We start from the raw sequence: 23,171 nt of genomic DNA on the forward strand, positions 1-23,171 counted from the left end.
CAAGCAGTTCTTACAACCATTACCAAAAAGGACTCAGTTACTGAAATGGTGTTCAACGGGCAGAATATAAGGGTTATTTCCCCTCCCCCTGCCATTTCTGGCTTTGTTATTGAAATGCCTGGAGAGACTCATTTGTAACATCTGCTGAAAATGTGCACCAGAGACTGTCCATTATCGTGTCACTGCACAGACTAACTATTCACAGGAGGGCTGCATTTGTGCCTACAGGGAAGAAAAAGAAAACCAAAACAAAACCACGGTCACATAAGGGCCCATTCAGGAAGGAATTTTAGCCACAGGCACAAAATGGTTTTAGATCTGGTCTCAAAGCTGGCCGTTTTGCATTAGTCTACATAGTCAAGCATGCAAGAGAGGATTCAGCAAGGTTTCAGCACAATGCGTATTGAAAGTCTTGTAAATACACAAAAAAGTTCACACTTAAGCAGATTTTTTTTTTAAATAGATGTTTTAGCTTTTATTCGGAAAAAAGAATCAGCAGTACACACTCCTTCATCGGTCAACAACGAGGAGCTGCCATGTGCTTACAGGACCAGCAGGGGTCAGGAGCGGACCAGCAGCCGTGAGATTTTTTATTTTTTTTTAACCCCCAGAGCCGACTCACGCCAGCTCTCTAGTTTAACCTTTCGCAAATAAAGTAATTAGAAGTCAAATCACCTTTGATCACATCAACGAAAAAAAAAAGGACTGAGCGCAGACTGGGTCCTAAACACCACCACGGTCATGCTGCCATTAACCCCCCTCCCCAAAGCCAGGCAAGTTTGCTTTAAGCTATGCCAACATCTGTCTCAAAAAGCAGCAGACTGCCTCCTACATCGGATAGGCTCACAAGCAAATTAAAATGCAATTTCTCCCCCCCAAAAATAAATAATTAGAAAAATAAATAAGATTAAACCAAGGCTGTACAATGTATTTGGTTTCAAAAAGGGGAGGAAAGGGTTTTTTGTTTTTTTTTAAATGAGCAATTGAGACTGAAGGTCTAATGCTTCAGGCAAAGGTTTCAGATACAGCTTTGAATCAGATTATTCTATCGCAATTTGCGAACGCAGATTCTGAAAGGTTTAAAAGACAAAAGTCCCTCTCTCTCTCCGCCCCCATCCCCTATGCAGAGGCAGTGCGCTACAAAATTTCCAGCACTAAACATTTTAAAGGAAGGAAATAGAGGTACAAAAAATATATATATTTATATAGCCTTGGAATAACAGGAGCTCCACTGCCTTTTCGCCCAGCCCTCAAAACAAAATCTGTGGCTTAATGGGATCTCATTACAACCTAACCCAATATCACTCACAAGATGATAGTCCTCTTTCAGGGGCCCTCACCTTATTATAGGGACACTGGCTTTGTCTCTCCCACCCCACTTCCCCTCATAAGCGGACATGGGTCACCTTGGTTAACGCATCAGAATCAGATACCAGAAAAAGGTCACAAAAGAAAGCAGATATTCATCTCCACCATCACATCTGTGCCAGTCTCAGGCCCAGGCAGGAAAATTATTTCAGGATGTCTGATAAGTCCAGAGGTGACTCCAAATGTTTTTGCCCTCCTGGGCAAATAGGAGCAGTGCCTCTGGCTGGAAGAGAATGGTACTGCAGCTTCCCCTCCCCCCTCACCATCCTGGGGAAGGGAAGGCTTGGACTACTTCTCCCCCCCCCCGCAGATCCCTGGCTCCAAAGTGCCTGCAGGCTGCAGCTCATGCACCTCCTTTGAAAATACAGCTGGTGCATCTCCGCCCAAGAGGGCAAATCCAAGGTCCGGGCCACGTGGGCTTCAGCAGCTCACCGTGCTGGGCTGCTGTTTGCTGACAAAGTCCGAAATAAAGTCAAACTCATTCTGTCCCAGGAAGAGCTCTGGCAGCTCCTGAACCCGGTCCAGCCCCAGCTCCAGGACCAGAGCCGTCAGCACCTCCTCATCCACCAGGTCCGTGTCCATCATGTTGAGCGGCAGGGCCGGGCCGGGCAGATGCTGCATGCCCGGGTGCTGGGGACTGGGCCCCACTCTGTACTGCTGCGCCCCAGCCCCCAAGGGCCCATTGCTCATGGTCAGCAGCGGGTGGCCCTGGTACTGTGTGTTCAGTTTCTGCAGGTGCATGCTGGCCATGAGCTGCTGGGAGCCCACCGGTCCCATGTACTGTGGCGGCGGCGGCTGCTGCTGTCCAGGGTTATTGTACATCATGGGTGCGGGTGGGTGGGTCAGCTGTCCGGTCATGCCTGGTCTGAATCTCAAGCTACCCTCCATGCCAGGGGCCCCATACTGCGCCAGCGGATTGCCCGGCAGGGGACGCACCGCATGTGGTGCATGCTGAGGGGGGCCTTGCAGTCCGTTCAGGTCCATGCGATAGTTCTGCAGTCCGTTCACTCTGTGGCCCATGGAAAGCATCAGATGGTCCGCCATGGTTGGTACTGCTCCACTGCCAGTGCAAAAAAAAAAAAAGGGGGGAGGAAAAAGAGTGCAAAGTGAGAGAAAATCCAAGGCAAGGGCTACACAGTGCCACATTACAGCCTCCTCTTCCCTCCACCCCCCCCCCCCCCAAAAAAAAAAAAAAAAAAAAGTGACAACCTATCGCCTTCCATTACAACTTCTCTCCCCCACCATCATCCCTGCGCCGGATCTTGAAACCCCAAACTCAAGAGAGTGTGGCTGAGAAAGATTAGGGTAGGGGACATGGGGGGGGGATCAGAAACTTTGATAAAGAGAAAAGTCTAGGGCAGTCAGGCCTCGCTGATCTGCCTTTCCCCCCTCCGTTTTTCGGCGGCGGGCCCCGAGCTGACAGCTCTGGTTATAAATACATCCGAAACTGAAAGTGTCACTTAATCTCAAAGCGCTGGTAAACAAAGGCGGGCACAGGCGAACAGCAGAGAAAGATATCAGCTCACAGCATCCGGGAACAATCCTGCAAGGGGGGGGGGGGGGGGGCAGGCCAGCTACTGCCACCTGCATATCAAAGACCCATGGGGTGGGGAGCACCCCTGAAACCAAGGCTTCATCCCCGAAGCGGTCTGACCGCGGTTCAAGGGCACGATGCCCTGTTTTAAGCTTTAATTAGCCTCGGAAAAGTTTAGGGTGGCTTCTCTCTCTCTCGCTTTTTTTTTTCCCTTTAATTTTTGTTTTCTCGAGGCCAGGGGGTGGTTGAGCAACTTTCTGTAACCTGTGCCCCAGCCTTTTTTTGCAGGCCTAGTTCTGTTAAAGAGTTACTTATGCTTCAAGGCAGCCAAGAATGTGTTGCCCCTTTACCCGTCTAGCAAATGAAAAACCAGCACTTTACTGTTATCACTTACTGATCAACTTAGATCGATGCCTTAGGCCAGAAAATAAAAACAGCGCGATTTCGGCATTTAAATATATATATTTATATTTGTGCACCCTAGATCGTTAAATCGTTTTAGCAGTTGAGAAAAAAAGAGATAGATCTGCAGAGAGATACTGAGTGTTGTCTGAGGTCTCTCTGCCCAGGCCGGCAGTAAACATCCGCACAAAAGGATCTGCTTACAGAAATAGTGATAATATAAATATATATATATATATATAGCTCCACATGTAAGTCAGACATCCATCACAAAACGCATATTAATCATGGATGTTAGATGAGCAGAATTCTGGAGGTGCGTGTGTGTTTTGAGGCGGGGGGGGGCATTAGCAGCCTCTCCGTCTCCCCCCCCCCCTTTGCCCAAGATCTGCAGCAGGAGGCTCCCAGGAGACATTCCTTGAAAACAAAGCTACAGAGCTCAGCAGTTTGAACAAAAAGTTTAACCCCTTGTCGTCCTTGCGAGACTCGTAGCCCAGACAGAACAAAGCAGTTAAAATATAGTCAGCAGAAGGGGGGCCACGGGAGGGTTCCTTGCAGGACGGGGGCCTGCCGAATTTCATGGTGGGCGGAAGGAGGTTAATCGAAGCACTGCCCAGCACAGCCCGGGTACCCCAAGCTACCCTGCAACTACAAACCACTTTCCCCGCTACTCTTGAATGCAAACTGTATAGATCCTCTCCACCTTACAAAAGGATCCGCTTCATTGGGGTTTTCACATCTCTTTTGTCTACTAACATGCATCTCTGGGACCACAAAATGAAAAGGCAAACCTGACAAAGAATCCGAGAGCACAACAAGGGTAAAAAGAGAGCGAGGTTACCTACCCAGACTAGCAATCAGGAGGGCTCGCCTCTCTCTGCAGCCCCAGCACAGCCAAACCTGGGTAAGGAAGGCGCACACCAAAGGCAGACACAGCACAAGGGCCGAGGAAGGAGGTGCGGCTGCAGCCTTACGCCGCTGATCCGCCCCCAGTCAGAGTCAGATCCAAATCCAGAGAATACACCTCCCACTCCCACGCACGGCAACAGAGCAGAAGAGGGGCACTTCCAAGCCTGGGTATATATGCAGCTAGTCAGGCTCCCAGGGACAAGGAGGCGGGGCTTCCGGGCCCCAGCCTCTCTCCTAGGATTGGCTAACATCGGAGCGCGGCAGTCAATGGGGGCCCTGCTGTATGCTTAAGCCACGCCCATGTGTTATTGTTACAGTTCCGAAGAAGGAGGGATTTATCAATTGCAACACAATAGCAGAAGTTTGCGAAGGGGAGGGGGGAGAAGCAAGCAAAGCGCTCCTCCCCCTCTCCCGCCTGACCTACGCCAGCTCATGTTTTTTTTAGCTCAGTCATTGCATTTGAGGAGCTTCGTGTGCAGGGAAATATTTACTGATTCTATTTTCCTTGCTACATTCACAAGGGTCATAGAATGAGAGAGAGAGAGAGAGAGAGATATGGGGGGGGGGGGGAGATAATACAAGGGAGAGAGCCTCAACCAGCGTGAGAGATTTCTGGAAGGGCGGCTGAGGCTTGGTGCCAATAACCTGGGGCATGTTGTTTATGATTAACTCGCAGATTGTCAGGGTGCATTATCCCTGACGTGTTTTGTGCTATGTAGATCGTCCCTAGGTGATTGGTTATGTGTTACTGCAGAAGCTGGAATCGGGCACCCCTTCCCCCACAAAGTGACACCATGTGCCGGCACTACCCCCCCCACATATATATACACACACACACACGTTTATCAGGTTCAGCAGAAGCCCGAACATTTTGGGGAAAAGGGGTATGAAACCTGCACTTTTAACCTGTCTTCAACATTTCCATTTCTTTACTGCCTATAATGCCCTTATTCCAGGATCTTCTATTTGTCCTAACAGTGAAATTTGTGGCCCTTACATTTTTGCTCCTTAAGAAATAAAAGGTGTGTACCCTTTGCTATGATCATACCTCATTTATATCACATAAAACCATTCAGCTGTTTATAATTCACTTGTATCAGTCTGGTGGCTGATACAAAGCTCCCCTAATAGTTTCACATATAATGATGTTTTATTATGAGGTCAGCGAGCAGAGAGGCATGCATACATGGTTTATGTACTATTTAGCCAGTGCTTATACAAACCTGCAACTTTATTAAATATTTAAAAATAAAGTATCAACCATTGTTGCACAGCCCCAAAACTTTAAACATTTTAAATTAAATATTCAGATTATACTGCATATTCCAATCCATGCATCAAAATTGTGAATGTCTCAATAATTACATAAACTGGTGATCTGGCCATAGCTCCCAACTCTGACTGACTTTCATGGAATAGGGCTGATTGTGGCTGCACTAGGTTTTGATTCCTTACTGAGGAGAGTGCAGCTGGAACTATTGTGTTTTACAGCTCCCTCAACACGCATGTTATTATTGCAGGTGCCTATATTAGTGGCACACTACCCGGGAAGTCATCATTCACTGTTATAGCAGCTTGCACTGCAGAAGATATCATTTAGTGTTAATGCAGTATGCACTACAGGGGAAGTTATAATTTGTGATAATACAGTGTGAATGCATAATGCACTGCCAGGAAAATCATTCAGTGTTAGTGCAGCATGCACTGCAAGGGCAGTTATCATTTAGAGTTAATGTAGTGTGTACTGCAGGGAAAATCACCCAGTGTTAATGCAGCGTGTACTGCAGAGGAAGTTATCATTTGCTGATAATACAGTGTGCACTGCAGGGGAAGTTACTTATTCGGTGTGAGTGCATAATGCACTGCCAGGAAAATCATTCAGAGTTAATGCAGTGTGTACTGCAGGGGAAGTTATCATTTGCTGATAATACAGTGTGCACTGCAGGGGAAGTTATTCATTCGGTGTGAGTGCGTAATGCACTGCCAGGAAAATCTATCAGAGTTAATGCAGTGTGTACTGCAGAGGAAATAGTTCAGTGTTAATGCAGCATGCACTGCAGGGGAAGATATCATTCAAAGTTAATGCAGCGTGCACTGCAGGGGAAATCATTCAGTGTTAAAGCAGTGTGCATGCAAAGGAAATCAATGTTAATGCAACGTACACTGCAGGGGAAATCATTCAATGTTAATGCAGTGTGCACTGCAGAGAAACATCTTCATTCAGTATTAATATAGAATGCACGGAAAGGAAAGACATTTAGTAATGAAACACGCTTCTTTCTTGTTTATGAGCTATCAGAGTGCTTGCCGTTCATCTAGTGCCTTAAGCAGATAACAGATACACATTACACAGAGCACTTGGTGCAAGCTTCTTTTGCACTGGCTCTGGTACTTGCTGATGGGTCAGTTCTGGCTGAGTTTCCTATAGGCCTCGCTCACATCCCTGCTGGAAAAGCAGTTGCAAGGAAGAGCCGCCAGGGCTTAGCTACCCATCCTTTGCATGTCAGTCTAAGTAGCTGACATGTTAGAGGTTAATGTAAGTGAGCTGGTGATGGCCCGCATTGTATTTTGTATGCATAGAGATGCGAATACAATCTAAAAGTCCACTTCCTGCACCTCGTGAATTTCTGCATGGCTACAAATTGGTTTACAACCACAAAGCAAAACTTTCTTCAGCCGCCTTAGAGAGGTTTAAGATCATTTTAAGCTGCATTAGCGAGAAAGTTGGTTGATGCTGCAGGGCAGATCCAACCATAATTTATAGTGTAACCCTCTTTTGGAGCACATAAAATGACAAGAGGGTCTTATGCCTGTTTAGGAGCTAAGCATCATTGTCTGTGGGTTCAAAATGCAAAACTGGTGTAATAGACCCAGGGAAAAACTCCACAAGACCCTTCCCTTCTGTGACTCCCCTTACCCCCCACACTCCAGCTTCTTCCAAGGACTGACAGATGCCTCTCTAGAACTCACACCTTGGGATAAAGTAGAGTCTCAGTCGAAAGGTACCTTGAAAAACCTTTTTTTTTTTTCAAAATCTGAGGGTTTCCAGCAGTCAGAGATATTAACAATTCACTGATTTAATCAGGGGTCACAGGATCTCGCAGCATTGATACAGCAGCGACAGCAACAGCAAAATTCTAGCTCTAGATCTTCACTCAAATAGCATAGTACAACTCCCCCCAACCCCCCTCCCCCTCCGAGATCTGCAATTCTTCCTCGGTTAGACGTGAGTCCATACCCCATGTCGTTCACAGAGTTCTCAGTCACAGTCCTATCAATACGGTTCACTCACTTTCCAATAGGGATGTGCATTTGTTTCCTCCGTTTCGGTGGGGTACGTACGCACTTCGCCGACTTTATAGTGTACGCGAAACAACGGACACGTGCGTGTATTTTTAATAATGACTTATGTGCATGATATCCCTTTTTTCGCGTGCACTGCAAAGTCGGCGAGGTTATGTGCATACCTGCGGAAACGGGAGAAACGAATGCACGTCCCTTGTTTCCGATTGATTTCTACAAGGGCGTTGCGGTTCACCATCCTCTTAGACTGCCACCGGACACCACCCAGGAGCCCAGCAATAGTTCGCTGGTCTCCCGTGCCTGCCCTTGCCTGGACTGCGTGGACTGGCTGCCCTCCAAGGACCTGTGAGAGTCCTCCACCCCAAAACCAAAATATCAAGGCAAAGGGGCCAAAAAGGAAACACATTCGGTGAGGCCCAGTGTCCTAGGCAACATGGTTTTACAAGAGTAAGATCTCACCAAATAAACTAAATTGAATTCTTCTCCTACTGTGTGGCACGACCAGAGAAGTAAGTTATCCAGGTAACTTAACTGCACCGGGAACGCCCCTAGGTTATCTGGCTAAATATTAGCTGCCTAACGGGTTTAGCCGGATAAGTGCCCAGAACATTCAAAAGGCCTTGTACCTGCAGGCAGCAGTAACCAGCTGGCAAGCAGTCACCTCTCCGTCAAAGAGCAAAGCTGCTTCGTGCCTCCTCTGGCCATGGCCAAACTCTTCAGAAGGCGAGTGACGCCAGTACATCTGCCGTGGAAGAGAACCAGCCAGAATGGCCAAGCAGTTCACCTTCGCAGAGACCCCGTGGATTCTCTACACTCCGTCGAATCCACTGCACAACTGGCAACTTTGGCTGCTGAGGTGGATAAGTCCTGCCAGACTGCAGAGTTTCCGAGAAAGCTTGGCCCCTGCCTCCCTTTGGTTTGGTCTGTGACTCCATGCATGCATGCATTTTACTGAAAAAGGTGTGGGTTTATTGGCAAACAAAAAAAAAAAAATGGGCAGATGTGGGGGAGGAGAGTGAGGTAGGGAAGTGAGGCTTGGGTGGGTGCTAACTGCTTAGAGTACAGAGAAGGTTTCTGCGTCTTCCCTTCGGCCCCCATCTCTGCTCCTTGCATCAGCGGAACTGCAGGGGCACGGTCTGTCCCCTAGTCCCTTCTTCACTGCCTCCCAGATCACACCGTGCTGTGTGTCCAGCTGAAATCTGGCCCTCGGGTGAATTCTGAGTCCTCTAAAACATTTGGTTTCATTGCGCAACTGGTTATTCATCACGATGAACCTTTGGAAAGAATTTGACTGTGGGTGGAGGATGATGGGCATAAGTTCACCCCATGCTCACGTTTACTGGGTCAAATATTGTAATATATTCTTTATAAAACAGCCATGCTATCAGTATGAACAAGAATATTACACAGGTCAATATTCAAAGCGTCTTCAGCGCTATTTAGCAGCAGAAGTACGTGGTTAAGTAGCAGCTGCTGAATATCCACCTACGATCAGCGGCCGCTGCTTAGCCGCATAAGTCACTTAGATGGCTAAAACGTTAGATGCACAACTTGTGGGAATGTGGCAGGCGGATCGGGGAGGGGCGTGTTAGGCCGTGCAAGTTATTCGGCTAACTACCAATAGTTGGTCTTAGCCACATACATTACGTGGCTACATTAGATGAGCCATAGAGCAGGTCTAAACTTAGCCAGTTATAACTTATACGGCTAAGCAAGGATATATACCATGTAGCTTAGCCAAATTCTGAATTTGACTTTTGAATGTGCAGTCCCGAATGATGAATGTCTCCTCAAGTAGCCGAGTATCCTTGTTCTATATACATTGTGAACCGTTGTGATCTTTACTGGAATGACCATATAAATAAAATATATAAATAAAATGCTTAAATAAATAAATAGATATCCGGCTAAGTTACTTAAACAGCCAGCTTTGAATACTGACCCCTCAGTATCTTGTCTATCACTAAATGCCTCTCTTTAACCGGTATATCTTGTTTGGCTCCTCTCTTGTTAACGTTTCTGCTGTTTCTGCAAACAACACACTGTGAATGTTCAAGTAGTTTAACCGCTTAGAGAAACTTGGAAACCACAAAATTATGTTCCCACAATAATGAAACAAAAACATTTAAGAGTATATAGTCTCTGTAAAGCAGACCCTGTGAAATGTTAGCATGTTCTCATATGGTTTACATTTTAGGCAGGGTATGTTTCCTATATAAGGTTTACATTTTGCCCCTTATAGAGCTGAGTCATGATTTGTGGATAACTTGGCAAGCCAATCTGTAGCCCCCCTCTCCCCCGAGTCAGTTTAAACCAGAGGTGTATATAACTACACCTGCACGAATTATGCATGTGAAAAGCTAGGGAAGGGCAAGCTCTGTCTGCTTAAACTGAGGTAGAGGGCCTAATGCTACCGGATCCACAAGGTTTGCAAAATTGCGATGTAACTAGGGTCTTACTGGTCAGCCGTTTCTCACAGGTGGGCCCCCAGTTCGTGATCTCCCACAATTTTGTCTGTCTGTCTGCCTCTCAGCTGCAACTTTGCGAAGTCCATCCCGTCATTTAGGTAGGGCCCTAGAAATGTGAGATGTGCACCGTATGCAATGCATCGCTCCATGATACCTGTGGCAGTGCAACTTGTGCTGTGTGTAGTGACCATAACTCTTTTGTAAACTCAACCTCAGGCTATTGCTTGAGGTTTCAGAAAACTGAATTACAAGGTGTCTCGTGAGCTGTCTGAACCCAGGAGAATAACAAGCTAAAGTGAAGCTAAGTGAAAACGGTGAATAAGAGAACCTAAGGAGACAGACACATATTATAAAGCTCTGGGATTCAGGGAGACCCACAGGAGTCTTAGAAACGCATTGTAATGCTCCAGAATTCAGTTTTAGGGGTCCTCAGGAACCTCAGACACAGTCAAATCAGTGAGGTGTTTTTTTTTTTTTTTTGGTCCCAGGACATTTTACGGGTGGAATAACCAGAGAGGAGATAGAAAGTCACAATTTCAGATTGAGGGGAGTATAGGGAACGGTGGTGGGTAAAGAATGGAAAATAAAAGAATTGAAAAGTCAATACAATTCTTGTTGCCTTGCTCGAAACATATTGCAGGCAGCATGTATTAAGGCAAGAAAAATGCTGATCTGCGGTCGCACTTCACAAGGTTCAATGTACAGTCCAATCATGTGGACATAAGGGCAGATTACGGGTGGCTGGGGCCCCAGGTGGGTGAGTAGTCCCTATTCCCGCCATACTTAATCCATCACTGGGTTTTATAGATCCTAGGATCAAGACTCCAGAGAAAGGGAGAGCGAGCGTACTGCAGGAAGAGACTTTTTGGGGCTTCTGTTCACCAAAGTTCAACAAGGCTGGTCTATTATCGCCTTTGCTTGCTGAAACCGCTTGCACTTAAATATGCCGTGTTCCTGCGGTATCCATAAAAATCGCCCCAGCGCACGCCATAAAGACCGCCATCGCGCCGATACAATTTAAATGAGGGAAGAGGGGAGGGGTTTAAAACATTTTGGGCCCGGTTGTGCGGCGGGCGATAATGTTTAACACATTATCGCCGGCAGTAGCGCCGGAAATAACCACACCTTTTGCAGGGGCGCTATGGGGGCGACAGTGTGCGCCGCGGCCGCCACCGCGGTGGCGGAAAACGCACTGCCGCGATGCGGCCGGGTGCACACTATCGCCCCCCTACTCCCCCGCCCCTTTTCTGGCCACGGCTCTTCAGATCTAGGCCTTAGTTAGCTGCCCATTGCTGAAAACCAGTGCTAAGTTCCTAGCTTGTTTTCTGCACCCCCAAATCCTCCCCTGTAGTCGCCCGTTCTTTAGGACCTAAATTTGGGAATTCAGGCCTAGTTAGTTCTCAAAGGGGCAGATTTAGGCTTCTAACTCCCTAAGCCGGGCATCTAAACCCTGTGAAAAATGTATCACCAGCGAGGGCCATTGCCCCCTATGGAAGGAACCCTTAAGGAGCCTGTCACAGTGGTCCTGGAAGTTGTGGCCATGAGATGGAGATTCAAATGGATCAGAAGCTGCTATTAGGGTTGCTAGCAGTATTTAGTTTTTGTTTTTTTTTTACTCAGTACATTTTCCCTCCATTGTTCAGCTTCTTAATGTGCAGTGAGGGTCTGATGTGATATATTTGGCCCCAGATTTCTGTCACCTTTCATTTGAAGACCAAAGTTAGGCTGCTGGGACGCTTGGCATTTTGCGTTTGGGCGGGGGAAGATCTCGGACTGGTTGCACTTCCTTGAATATGGACAAGGCACAGAATTGTGCCTATTTCATTACTGAGCAAACGGAGCTTCCAGGACTCTCTGAGTGATGCAGCTGGCCAGCCACATCACAAACTCCTGCCCTGATATCACGGAGGGACTGCCTATCAAATCTCCCCACTCTCAGTGGATTTCTATAGAGTCAGTTTCCTCTTTCTCTCATCAAACCTTCCTAGTCTTTTTGCTGTTTTCAGAGGATGGTATGTGTGCTCATTCAGTAACTTCCCCAAGCTATCCTCAGCGGCATCACACAACTGCCCCATGAGAGGAAGGGAAAAATATGAAGTGTTTGCTTAAAATACTTGCCTGATTCACTAAAACTACCCATGTGTGACCAACACAGTTCAGTGCAACTGATCTTTCATCACATTATGTTGAAACAATGCTCTGAGAAGTCAGTTAAAAGTTAACCAAACTCTTTAAAATTCATGAAAATAAGCTTAAAATCTTGCAGGGTTATGCTCGATGAAAGCTAGGGCTCGATTCACCCAAAGCCAAGACTTAGAAAACCTGCCGGTCAAAATACATGTAGCAATTTTGGTGAATGCAAATATACACTCTGTGTCCAGAAGACACAGATCAGAGGGGAAAAGGAATAAACTGCCTCTAACGCAGGTTTTTAGGCTTTTTTCAGCTTTGAGTTTCATACTACATTATCAGCTTTGAGGCCTGTATTTCAGGAAACCCTGCTCTTTTAAATTCTACGCACCCCCACCCCTGCCCGGCTTATCGGCTAAATCTGGGTGAATTGTTGCCTGAACAAAATCTGCACGGACAAATAGAGGACGGTGCAGATTTTGCAGTATGCCCGGGACATCGTTTTACTGATGCTCAGTGCTGGCTACTAGGGTTACCTGTCCAGGCAAATAGCTTGTCCTAGAGTTACCCGGACAATGGGAATTTCAGCCGAGGTGGATTCGGGCTGAATATTCGGATAAAGTTAAACGGAGAAAGTCGTCCGGTTAACTTTTATCTGCTGGCTGAATATGGGCTTCCTTGTAACTCGGTGGTCGTTATGGGAGGCCTTTTCAGACTGTCTGTGCAATTTCATGTTGCAATGTGCCATGACTACCGTGCAGAGCGCCCGTGGACCTTTGCACCTGTCTTCTGTTTGGGAAGATTTTCATGCAACGTAACGCGTGCAGAGTTCAAAATGCAATCCACATTTGCTCTTATTATTTTTTTTTTTTAATCTCTTTAATTTCAAAACCTGTGGAAGACAAAAAGAACAGAAGAGAAGGTGCACAATCGTTCCGGTGAAGAACCACTGTTATTTTCTTATCCCACTCAAAACGCGTCCCCAGCAGTGCCTCCCCCTAAACGTGGAACAGCGCCCACGCTTTCAGCCGCATGGAGGGACCGCAGTTTGGAAGTGGCCAGTTCACTCTCACCCATTGCTAGCGATATGTTCCTGTGGCTCTGATAATTCTCCTCCATCTCTCCTGCCACCCGTCAATATCGGGGATCGTGCAGAGGAAGCTTTTGACTGGGATCCCAAATCAAACTAGGGGCTCACGCTGCCCCAATTTAAATACTCTCCAAGCCGTGTGGCGAGGAAGGAAAAATAAAAGAATCACAGGCATTTTTCATCTCTAGTTTGAAACTGGTTTGAAACAAAAATTCCCCACTCTCTTGCATAGAAGGAAGTTAAACACAACCCTGTATGCAGGAGGTAGGGAAAGCTCAAATGCATGTGGAAAGAGGGAGCAAATCAAGCCTTTTTGCAGATTTTGAGTGCATGAATGTTATGCTCAGGCTTGTGAACCCTTGGGCCGAAGGGAGGATGGTATAGTTTAGGAGGAAGATCCGTAGGTTCTCCCGTCAGGTGGCGAGGCAGAACAGAAGATGCGACCAGCTGACCCTCAGCACTGGAGACTGAGGCAACTGTGGAAGCAGACAAAGAGTTGTGACGTCAAGGAGAAGAACAGTGTCTTCACCACTGGAAGTCCACAGTCCCCCCGGGAGGAGCCCATAGGGACCCAGACCACTGGGACTTAGGTGGGTTCTTGGAGACACTGGTCCAGAAGAAGTCTGAGGTCAAGTGCCAGAGGGTTGTCACTTACCAGTCTGAGGTCTTATACCAAGGGATCGCTGCTTGCCAGTCTGAAGTCACACTCCAGGAATCACTGCTAGGCAATCTGAAGTCAGGAACACCAAGACGAGACAGGAACAAGGATCCAAAGTGCAAGAACTCACCAGAGCAAGCAGACCTGACTACGTGGGATGGTTCATAGCAGTGCTTGATCTTCATCCTACCAGGCCACGTCTCTGGCCACTGGCAGGAACATGAAGTCCTGGACAGATGTTCAAGGACAGCCAATCAACAGGAGTGAGGTCCGGGGGCAAGCAGCAGCTTGAATGAGGCAGTGAGTCATTCTTGGATTTTCCGGTCCTGCAGATGTTGTAGGAATTCTGAAGGGGGAGCTTGAACCCCCAAGCTTGGAAACAAGTGTTCTTAAGTCCAAGGAAGTGTGGGCTGAGACCCACAAACATGGAATCAATTCTTGGAAGCGCCGAGAGTGGGACTCAATTCCACAACCTTCAGATCAAGGTCTCTTCAACTTAGGCACTGCGCCACATGCCAAGTCAAGGAATGAGCAGAGGAAGCCTCCTTTTATACTTTCTCTGCTCTGGTCCATTGGAAGCAGCTGTAGGTAATTAAAGGGCTTACGTCCCTTTAATTCTAGTGGGGGGGCGCGGCCTCGTGCCTATGATGGCGGCGGCCACCTTGGATTCCCAGCCCGCGGGGGAAGCCACCCGATGTCGTGAGGAGGGAGCGGGAACGGCTCCCAAGCCCAGAGACCCCCATGGATGCCCGCGCCGGCGCGCGGAGGCCCACAGTCCCCAGCACTCGCGATCCACCCGATGCTGCCACGGCGGCCCGCCGGCCCAGTCAGGTAGGGGGACACGGTCGCAGACGGCCGTGACCGCAGAACACAACAATGAACAAGACTTTCATTAGGAAAACCTTATCTGCGGTTTACATTTATGCTTACTTATGGTTTGTTTATGGTTTTATTTGTATCATTTTTATTTATTTGTGGTTTAATTTTATGTTTTTTATTTGTATGTTTGTCTTATCCATTTATATGAATGTATGATTTGGAAATCACTTTGACCTATTCTGTGTGAAGCGATTAATACATTTTAATGAAATGAAATGAAATGAAAGACGTGCACGCAGCGACATCCCCCGGGCGCACCATGCAGTATTTAAATGAGGGGCTGCCTAAAAAAGGGACGCGCTAGGGGAGAATTGTGCACCCCTGGCGTTCAATTGCATCAGGTATCCACAATTGCAAGAGGCGCTCAATACGAGCTCCCATTTTTATCCCGACTCTTCTGGCCAATTTTGCTGAGGTTGCTGAAGACACCCATAGCTAAGAGCCCCTTGCTATGGGCATCTAAATTGTGCATCCAAAAGATTTTTTTTTTTTTTTTAAATCAATCCAATATACATTTATTTTTCAACACCGCAAGCAGTAGATTTAAGTGTCACAACGATACTAAGTAGAAGGAACCACCGAGGACCGTGTTTTTTAACTTCTCATGAGCCCTTGACTCACAGATTGACTTTACGCCACCTCCGGAGCTGGAGTTAAATTTGCCGCATTAAAAAGTGTGCATTGGGGGCTCAGCGATTTTCTGCATTGAGGGGTAATAGCCTCACGTACATGGAATTTACACGTGATGGGCGCCATCGGCTACGCATTTGTTTGGGTGCACATTTTGGACGCGCTAATCTCCGTATTGCATCGGGTGTTAGTTTAGCGGGTCCAAAACGCGCATCCAATCATGTGTAATCCTGTGCACTAGCCTGGACGCACTTTATTGCATCAGCTTCTAAAAGTGCCGTCAGCGCATGCTACATCAATTTACGTGCATTCTCAGCATGAGATATTTAGGTATCCCAAACACACAATCTATGCAAAATAGGTAATGAACTGCACAATTATGCAAATCAGCTCATTACCTACAAACTCATAATAAGGTAATATGTATTAAAATGTGCCAGTATTAATGCAGACCCATCATGGCAAGAAACTTAAGTACACCTCGCAAAGATATAGTTAAGCTTTTTTTTTTTTGTGTTAATGCGCTAAATTTAACGTGAGTAATTTAACTCTAAACTGTTTAGCATGTCAAAAACATGGGCCGTCTGTGTGAGATAATTAAGGCTTGCTAATGGCCCAAGCTATTGCACCTTAGTGCAGCAGCTTCCTAGCCTTCAGCTCACTCCTCTCTGAAATCATTCCATTTCCATGAAGTTTATTGCCTTCCCCAGCACCTGCGTCTCTGCATTCCACAACTGGGAAGCTCCATTCTCAAAGAGCCATCCAAGGGCACCCTGCACAATACTGAGCACGAGGAGAGGGGAGGGACAGGGATACCCATGCAACACCCAGAACAGAGACTAGAAACTGCACGTCAGCAAACATACACTAGCGCGAAGGACAGTGGCACAAGCAAGAGGTTTGCAATGCTGAAAGGCTCAAATTGTGACAACAAACACACATATAAGCTCAACACAGCACCTGCCACACTAACATGCCTAACAGACACAGTGATCACATCAAAGCACACCTCAGATGCCGACAGGGAATTAAACAAGAGGCATTGATAGGGTGGGCATATGGGACCTTCCGTTGGTGTTCTCCTGACCCTGTGCACGTCTCCGGGTTCTCATGCAACCATTGGGACAGTGGTGAACAGATTACGTGTCCCAGCTTGTATGCTGAAGGTAAGGTTCATTGCTGGTTGCCCCAGATCAGCAGCGTTTCTTGGCGATCTCCCAGGTAACTCTGGGAAACACACAAAAGAAGACGCGATTTAGTACATGTTGTACCAAACTTTTTAACTTGACCTTAAATCCAACATTTTCTCTTCGTTTTTCCCCTCCTAGAAAACAATGGAAACATCAATAATGTTTGCTAACCCTCAACAATCAATCTGAGTTTTCGGCTCTACAGTTTTTTCTTTCTCGGGGGGGTGAAAAGGAAGACCCTCCAGGGCTTTTCACTGGTCTTCCAGGAGCTGGCTGCGATGAGCAGCTCCAGGAAACGTGACCTTGGTGGCTCCTCTGCTGAGGACTGTGACAGTGCACACCACTCATGGTCAGACCCGCAATGATCATCAACACCTAAGAGGGATCTGCACGGAAAAAAAATTTTTTTTGATTCATTTTCTTTTTTCGTTTCAAGGGAAGTTTTTTTTTAATTTATGTATTGATTAGTTTAATGTTTATTCAGTTTGTTTAATTGGCTGAACTGAAATAAACAAATGAATTCCCTCAACCCCCTCCAAAAAAAAAAACCAAAACCAAACCCCCCCCCCCCCCCCCCCAGTCCTTTTCATCTCCCCTCAGACCATGCTTATGCTTACCCTTTCTGGTATCCGGACAGTGACCGAATATGGCCCTCTATGTTATTCACCTTTCCTTCTATGCATTCAAAAGAAGTATTACGGCCACTCCCCTACTGTTCCAGAGAGCATGCAGATGAGGTGGCGTTGAGATTGCGGTGTGAGTAGGCAATTTTCTTATTGTTGGTGGTTTCTACGGCTTGGCGGTTTCCTCCCACTCCTCTGGGCTTCCCGCTGAGCCAGAACCAGTCTCTTGGGCCTCTGAGTTGGCATTTTTTTTTTTTTGGCTTCTTATCTTTGGATCACGCCGATACGGTGTCCCGAGCACACTCAGTGTGGATTTCTTGCCCCTTTCTGTTGAAAACCGAAGTCACCCGAGTGACTTTGCGCATCCAAAAGGGAGCAACGAGGTTCACGGATAGGGAAATGGGGCAGTTAATGTATTCGCTGGCTAGGGTGCGAGGTGCTCCGGCTCTGGAGCAGCAAATATTTGTATTCCCCAGCCCTGCCTTGCTCTTCTTTCTGGCCCCAAAAATTAGGTGAAAGGAATCCCCGGGGCAGGCACTCAGAGAGGTTTAGCTGAGGAGCAGCAGGTGCATTGTCCATCCAGTGAGCTGAGATCCACCCGAGCAGGCGAGCAGGGCACAAGTAGGACCTCAGGTCACGGAATACAAAGCATTGGCGCTCTGAGGAGGGGAAAAAGACACAGCCAACGCATATTCGGTCCAAGAAACCAAAGTGGAATATTCCAGACCAGGTCTGTGTGTTCCCAGTGTCGGTGAGATGAGTAGGAGAGTAGGTGCTGTTTGCGACACTTCTCTTATGCAAGGGACATCGTTCATTTGGTGGGGGGGGGGGGCTTCAACAGCACGTAGGGGTAGGGGGATGAAATATTGCGACAGGCACTTGGAGTGCGTTTCCCGAGCCTCCCTTGCCCTTGCTTCACATATTTAAAGAATCTAAAACTGCCTTCTTCTTCGTAAAGCCAGCTCCCTTTCCCAGCGCTGCTACGCAGATAAACGTCAGCTCAGGCCTGGGGTATCTCAGGAAGCCTTCCGGCGATAAGACCGGGGGGAGGGGGGGGGGGGAGGGTTCGTCCCCTAAAATCTGAAATATCTGTGATGCCAGGGTACGTTCTGTTCCAGGACAGCAAGCAGCCCCAAGCTTGGCTTTAGAGGAAACATCTGGCCACTGGTTAGGGTTAGGTCTCCGAGAAAGGGCGTGATGAGCATTGAGCAGTATCTGATACGGGCAGCCAGCACACAGACTTTTTTTTTTTAAGAGTCAGTTCACTATGAGCAAAGTACGATACTCAATTTGATTCTGAGAAATCACACTGACTGGAACTGGAAGCATTAATTCCTCGGATTCATGACTTCTGCTCCAGATGTTAAGAAATTCAGATTACCTGAGAAAAAAAGCAACTAGAGTCCTTAACATGATAACATTTTATCTTAAAACAATAAGCAATTCGGCACAGGGCGATACGGGCAGTTAATGCCCGGTCTGGATTCCCTCTGCTTCTCCTCAGCTCCCAGCTGGGTGATCTCTACCATTAAAAGCAGGACCCTTGGGGTATTAGTGCTTCGAAGTTAAAAGGAAAGGATTTTTACTACATCTTATTTGCATGCACAAATGAAAAAAGAAATGCAAACCACAGAACAGAAATCTGAGGGGGTGGGGGCATGAGGAGGGAAAGCTGGCCTTCTTCCAAAGATGTAGCCAGCAAGAGAGTGCCAGACTCATCCTCTTAAAGGCAAAGGGGCTCGCAGGCTGGCCAACACTTGTATTTCTTTATTTGTATTTATTAGTGTAGAAATCCTGTTGGATCCCTACCAGGAACCATACAGAATATTTCATTTTGTGTGGGGAGGAAACAGAGTACTAATGTGGGCAGGTAGCTTCCCCATACCAGAGAATGCAAATGGTACGGTCTTCAGATATAAATACTCAGACCACCATTTTAGGATGTGGATTTTTGGTTCCTTTTGTTGGGGCAGCATGTTAGGGGGGCTGCCTCCTGATTTCTCTGTTCTTTAAGTCTTAATGCCTTCATGGAGCCTCTGATTTTGGATATGGGAGTATCTTGCCACCTTCCTTATCCCTTTATGTATTTTTATGCTGATTTATTTGAGTTCTGAGCACCCATTAACTTGGGACTTGTCCAAGTTATTTTCTTTGCTGCTCTGTCATCAAAGGGAGAGGTCCTTTCACTATGAAGGAATCTGCAGATCATCAGTATCTAGAGGAGCGATGACTTTCATCCATCCAGAGGTGAAGGCGAGAGGGGAAAAAGGAGTTGGGATGGACCCTCAACTGGGCCATGAACATCTACTGGAGATTTTGGGAGAAGAGAAGTACTAGGAGTAATCGCTCTGATACCAGAGAGGAGAGAAGGAGTGGGGGGTGCCATTCAGGTACTGTGAGGAGACAGCAGGAGGAGAGGTAAGATGTAAATGACTGTGTAAAATGGATTTCATCTTTGATATTTCACCTGCATTGGGAGGGAAAACTTACCTTTGCCCTGTGCCAATGGGATGGGAGAAACCTCATAATAAAGGCTGCATTAATTGGCTTTGCCTTCTTAAAAAAGACTTTGAGACATCACAAATTTATTTGGAAGCAATTGTAACATCGATAAGTGAACCAAACGGCTGTAAAGATGATTTTTCATCATTTCACAACATCTTAGTAAAAGTAATGTTGGAATCCAAAGTCAACTTCCAGTATGTTCTTTACTGCATAGTGACTTTAATACTCATTAGTGCTTTTGTCATTACTGCTGGTTACATGGACTGTATATTGGGACAATGCAAGAGCCCTGAAAGTTACTTTTCCTCCGCTCAGGGAAGCCTGAAGTTTAAAACATGATAACATTATGGGAAATTTACCACCTGAAACTGTGATTTGAATTATGTCCTCTGGATCCACTATCCGGGATAAACCTGCCCAAGGGTTAAATTAGGATTTATTAACTGCCTTTTTGAACTATTGTTCGCCCAAAGTGGGGCACAATGGCTTAATTTCTTGAAGTGCTACAGTTTAGATAAAAAATGTAAAACAGAGCTACAATACCATAAATATGTAAACAATAATGTTATAGCATGCAATAAATATGCAAATATTTGACTGTTTGAGACATTTAATGTAATAATACACCTAGTTAGGGGAAGACCAAGGTGATTGGCACATTGAACTCCCTGGAGTCTACCTCTTCCATGGCTGTTCTGTTATTGGTCAATCCCAGGGGAGGCCAAATCCAGCCCAGGAGTGGCCAATACCAGTCTAGGTCTTTAAAGGGCTAGCCCAGGGGTGACCAACTCTGGTCATCGACTGCCACAAATAGTCCTTGTTTTCAGGACATCCACAATGAATATGCATGAGATAGATTTGCATACAATGGAGGCAGTGCATTCAAATCTATCTCATGCATATTCATTGTAGATATCCTGAAAACCTGGCCTGTTTGTGGCTCTCGAGGACTAGAATTGGCTACCCCCTGGTCTAGCCTTCTTGGCAGAGAAGCCAGTCTTTCACATGCTTCCTGAATTGCAGGTAGTCCTGCATTTGGCGATGCTCTCCCGAGAGAGAGAGCTGCAGAGGGTGGGGGCTGTTTCAGAGAAGACTTGCCACGGGTGTTGGACCTCTGATGTCTTTCACCAAAGGTATGATGATAGAGGCTCCTTGGGAGGATCTCAATGGACTGGCCGGTATATATTGAGATAACCGCTCCTTCAGGTACTCCGGACCCATTTTTCTCAGGGCCTTGAAGGCTAGGGTTCGGGTTTTGAATTTGGCTGTGTAGAGGACTGGTAGCTTGTGAGGTTTGTGCAGAATGGGCATAAAGTTATCTCATTTATTACAGCCCTTTAGCATTCAAGGTGCTGCATTCTCAATAAGCTACAATTGCTAAATGCCTTTTTCTAGGTAGTGTATTATTCATTTCAGTTATGTATTTATTATATAATTAGTCTAGCCATGAGGTTATCAAAACACGGATCACAGTGACCAGACTTGTCTTTTCAATGAAGCGATGAAGATTTTTCAGTTGACGCATGTGGAAGAGGCAGCTTTTATGTTGCCTGGATCTGACGACACATTTGTCAAATGTGACAGAATCTCCTGACCTGTGATTTTAAAGGGAGTACAGAATTCCAAAGTGGGACTATAATTTTGGAGGTCTGTTTACTTGTATTTCAGGTTTTTTTTTTTAATTCAGGTATAGTTTATTATTTCTTCACCATTCTTGAATAGCTGTGAGGCAGATGATTAATTTTCGCCTGTCGATTGCTCTAAGTCCATGGGTAGGAGCTGAGCGTCTCAGCTGTACAGATGTAGAATTTTAGGGGTTCAGGGGCCTCATCCACTGAGCTAGCAGTCTGAGATATATGTTGAACAGCAGAGGGGACAATGTGGATCCCTGTGGGACCCCACAGGATTGAATCCAGCAGGAGGAAGAGGAGCCTGCAAATTGTACCCACCATAGTCTGCCAGCTAAATAGAATTTGAATCAGGCTAGTACTTTGCCTCTCATGCCAGCTTCTGTTTGCTATGAGAGCAGAAGAGTGTGAACCACTATGTCGTATGCTGCTGAGAAGTCCAGTAGCAATAGAATTGAGGCCGGGCTCCTACCATGGGGACTGTTTCTGTTCCGTATCCAGGTCTGAATCTGGATTGTGATGGATCCGGCCAGTTTCATGTTGAATTGTGTACAGACTGCTTGCTCTATAATTTTCCCCAGAAACAGAAAGTTGAGCAGTAGTTTTTCCAGTTTATCCTGGTCAAGATTTGGTGACCAGTGTTAAACGTGCCCATAAGAATAAAAGGCATTTTAAAAATTATTTTGTGTATTCTTGTATTCTGTAAGCTTTCAAAATAATTGTCCGGTGCGGAAAACAAAATGTTGTTCATACATAGAAAAGTTTACAAACAAACAAGCAATGATATATAAAAAAAAAAGAATAAAAACAACTGTAATTAATATAAAACTCCACTTAACTCTAAATCATTAAAATGATCTCTTTTATCTCTATTGATCTTTTTAATGCAGTTGGTACTAGCAGCCTTCAGAGGCTGCTAGTACCAATTTTGATGGCCTCATCTGAGAGGGTCCCACTTGCCAGCTGCACTGGCTCTGATGGGCAAAGGTCAAGGGAGAAGAAGGTCAGCCATATGATTTCTAGAGTGATGGCTAGAATGTCTTCTGTTATTGGGGTGAATTAGACCAAGGTATCCGTAATTCTGGGAGGGCCTGGAGTTGTTGCTTCTCTGGGTTTGCCAGGGGAAGATTGGAGGGGGTGATTTGGAGATCCTTACGAAGACCTTTAGTTTTGTTGTCAAACAATGAAGCGACGTCTTTGCTGGTCAGTTTTGAGAGGGCAGTTTGATTCTGTTGCGGAGAGGGTTCACGAAGGCTCTTTACTCGTTGGCATAGCTTCGTTGTTGAGTTTGAGGCCTGCACTTTGACAGAAGCATTGCTTTCTGACAGCTGCCTTTTGTGGCCTACGGCACCCCATTTATTTTCTGACACGTTGCTTTGGAGCCCCCTGCCTTGCAGCACCCCTGTCCCCTGCCTCCTGCAGTAGGGCTGATTCTGTTTGATTTCTTTTGCTTCCTAACTGCCATGGATCATCTGTGCTTGACTAATGTTTGCTCGAAACAGGATATCAATAATGCTAACACCACTGTCACTAGGAGGAGGTTCTACGCTTCCCCCACCCTTTGTATAAAGAAATATTCCCTTATGTTACCTGGTCCTTCCTTAGCTCATGACCTCTTCATCTAGAACTTTCTTTCCTCCAAAACGTACTTGCCTCTTGTGCATTATTTATATCTTAAAGGTATAAAGGTACTGCTGTACTGGAGGAGGCTCGCAAAACAAAGAGTGCCTTGCTCTCACTGAATGGAGAACAGCTAGCAAGTTGCCTTGATAAGCAGTTGGTAGCGCATCATTGTCTCTCATATATTCCCTCTCCCATACAGGGTATAACTACACGGCTTCCTTGTATTTCGTG

The 23,171-nt window shown here is 46.3% G+C and overlaps 1 protein-coding gene across 2 annotated transcripts; it reads right to left on the reverse strand.

Moving 5' to 3' along the window:
• Positions 1–600: 600 nt before the first annotated feature.
• LOC115073197 (cbp/p300-interacting transactivator 3-like) lies at positions 601–4,371 on the reverse strand. 2 transcript variants are annotated; one of them, XM_029571443.1, is made up of 2 exons: positions 4,150–4,371; positions 601–2,420 (listed from the first exon to the last, which is right to left on the reverse strand). In XM_029571443.1, the coding sequence occupies exon 2, from the start codon at positions 2,410–2,412 to the stop codon at positions 1,789–1,791; it is 624 nt and encodes a 207-aa protein (XP_029427303.1). In that variant the 5' UTR covers positions 2,413–2,420; positions 4,150–4,371; the 3' UTR covers positions 601–1,788. The 2 variants fall into 2 exon arrangements, with proteins under 2 accessions (XP_029427303.1, XP_029427302.1); XM_029571442.1 differs by having other exon boundaries at positions 601–2,428; positions 4,150–4,370.
• Between the last annotated feature and the right edge of the window lie 18,800 nt (positions 4,372–23,171).

The sequence above is a fragment of the Rhinatrema bivittatum genome, chromosome 11, assembly GCF_901001135.1.
Source record: "Rhinatrema bivittatum chromosome 11, aRhiBiv1.1, whole genome shotgun sequence".
Lineage (NCBI taxonomy): Eukaryota > Metazoa > Chordata > Amphibia > Gymnophiona > Rhinatrematidae > Rhinatrema > Rhinatrema bivittatum.

Coding starts and splice junctions, on each gene's coding strand:
- LOC115073197 (XM_029571443.1), bottom strand. CDS start 2,412: ATGGCGGACCATCTGATGCTTTCCATGGGCCACAGAGTGAACGGACTG.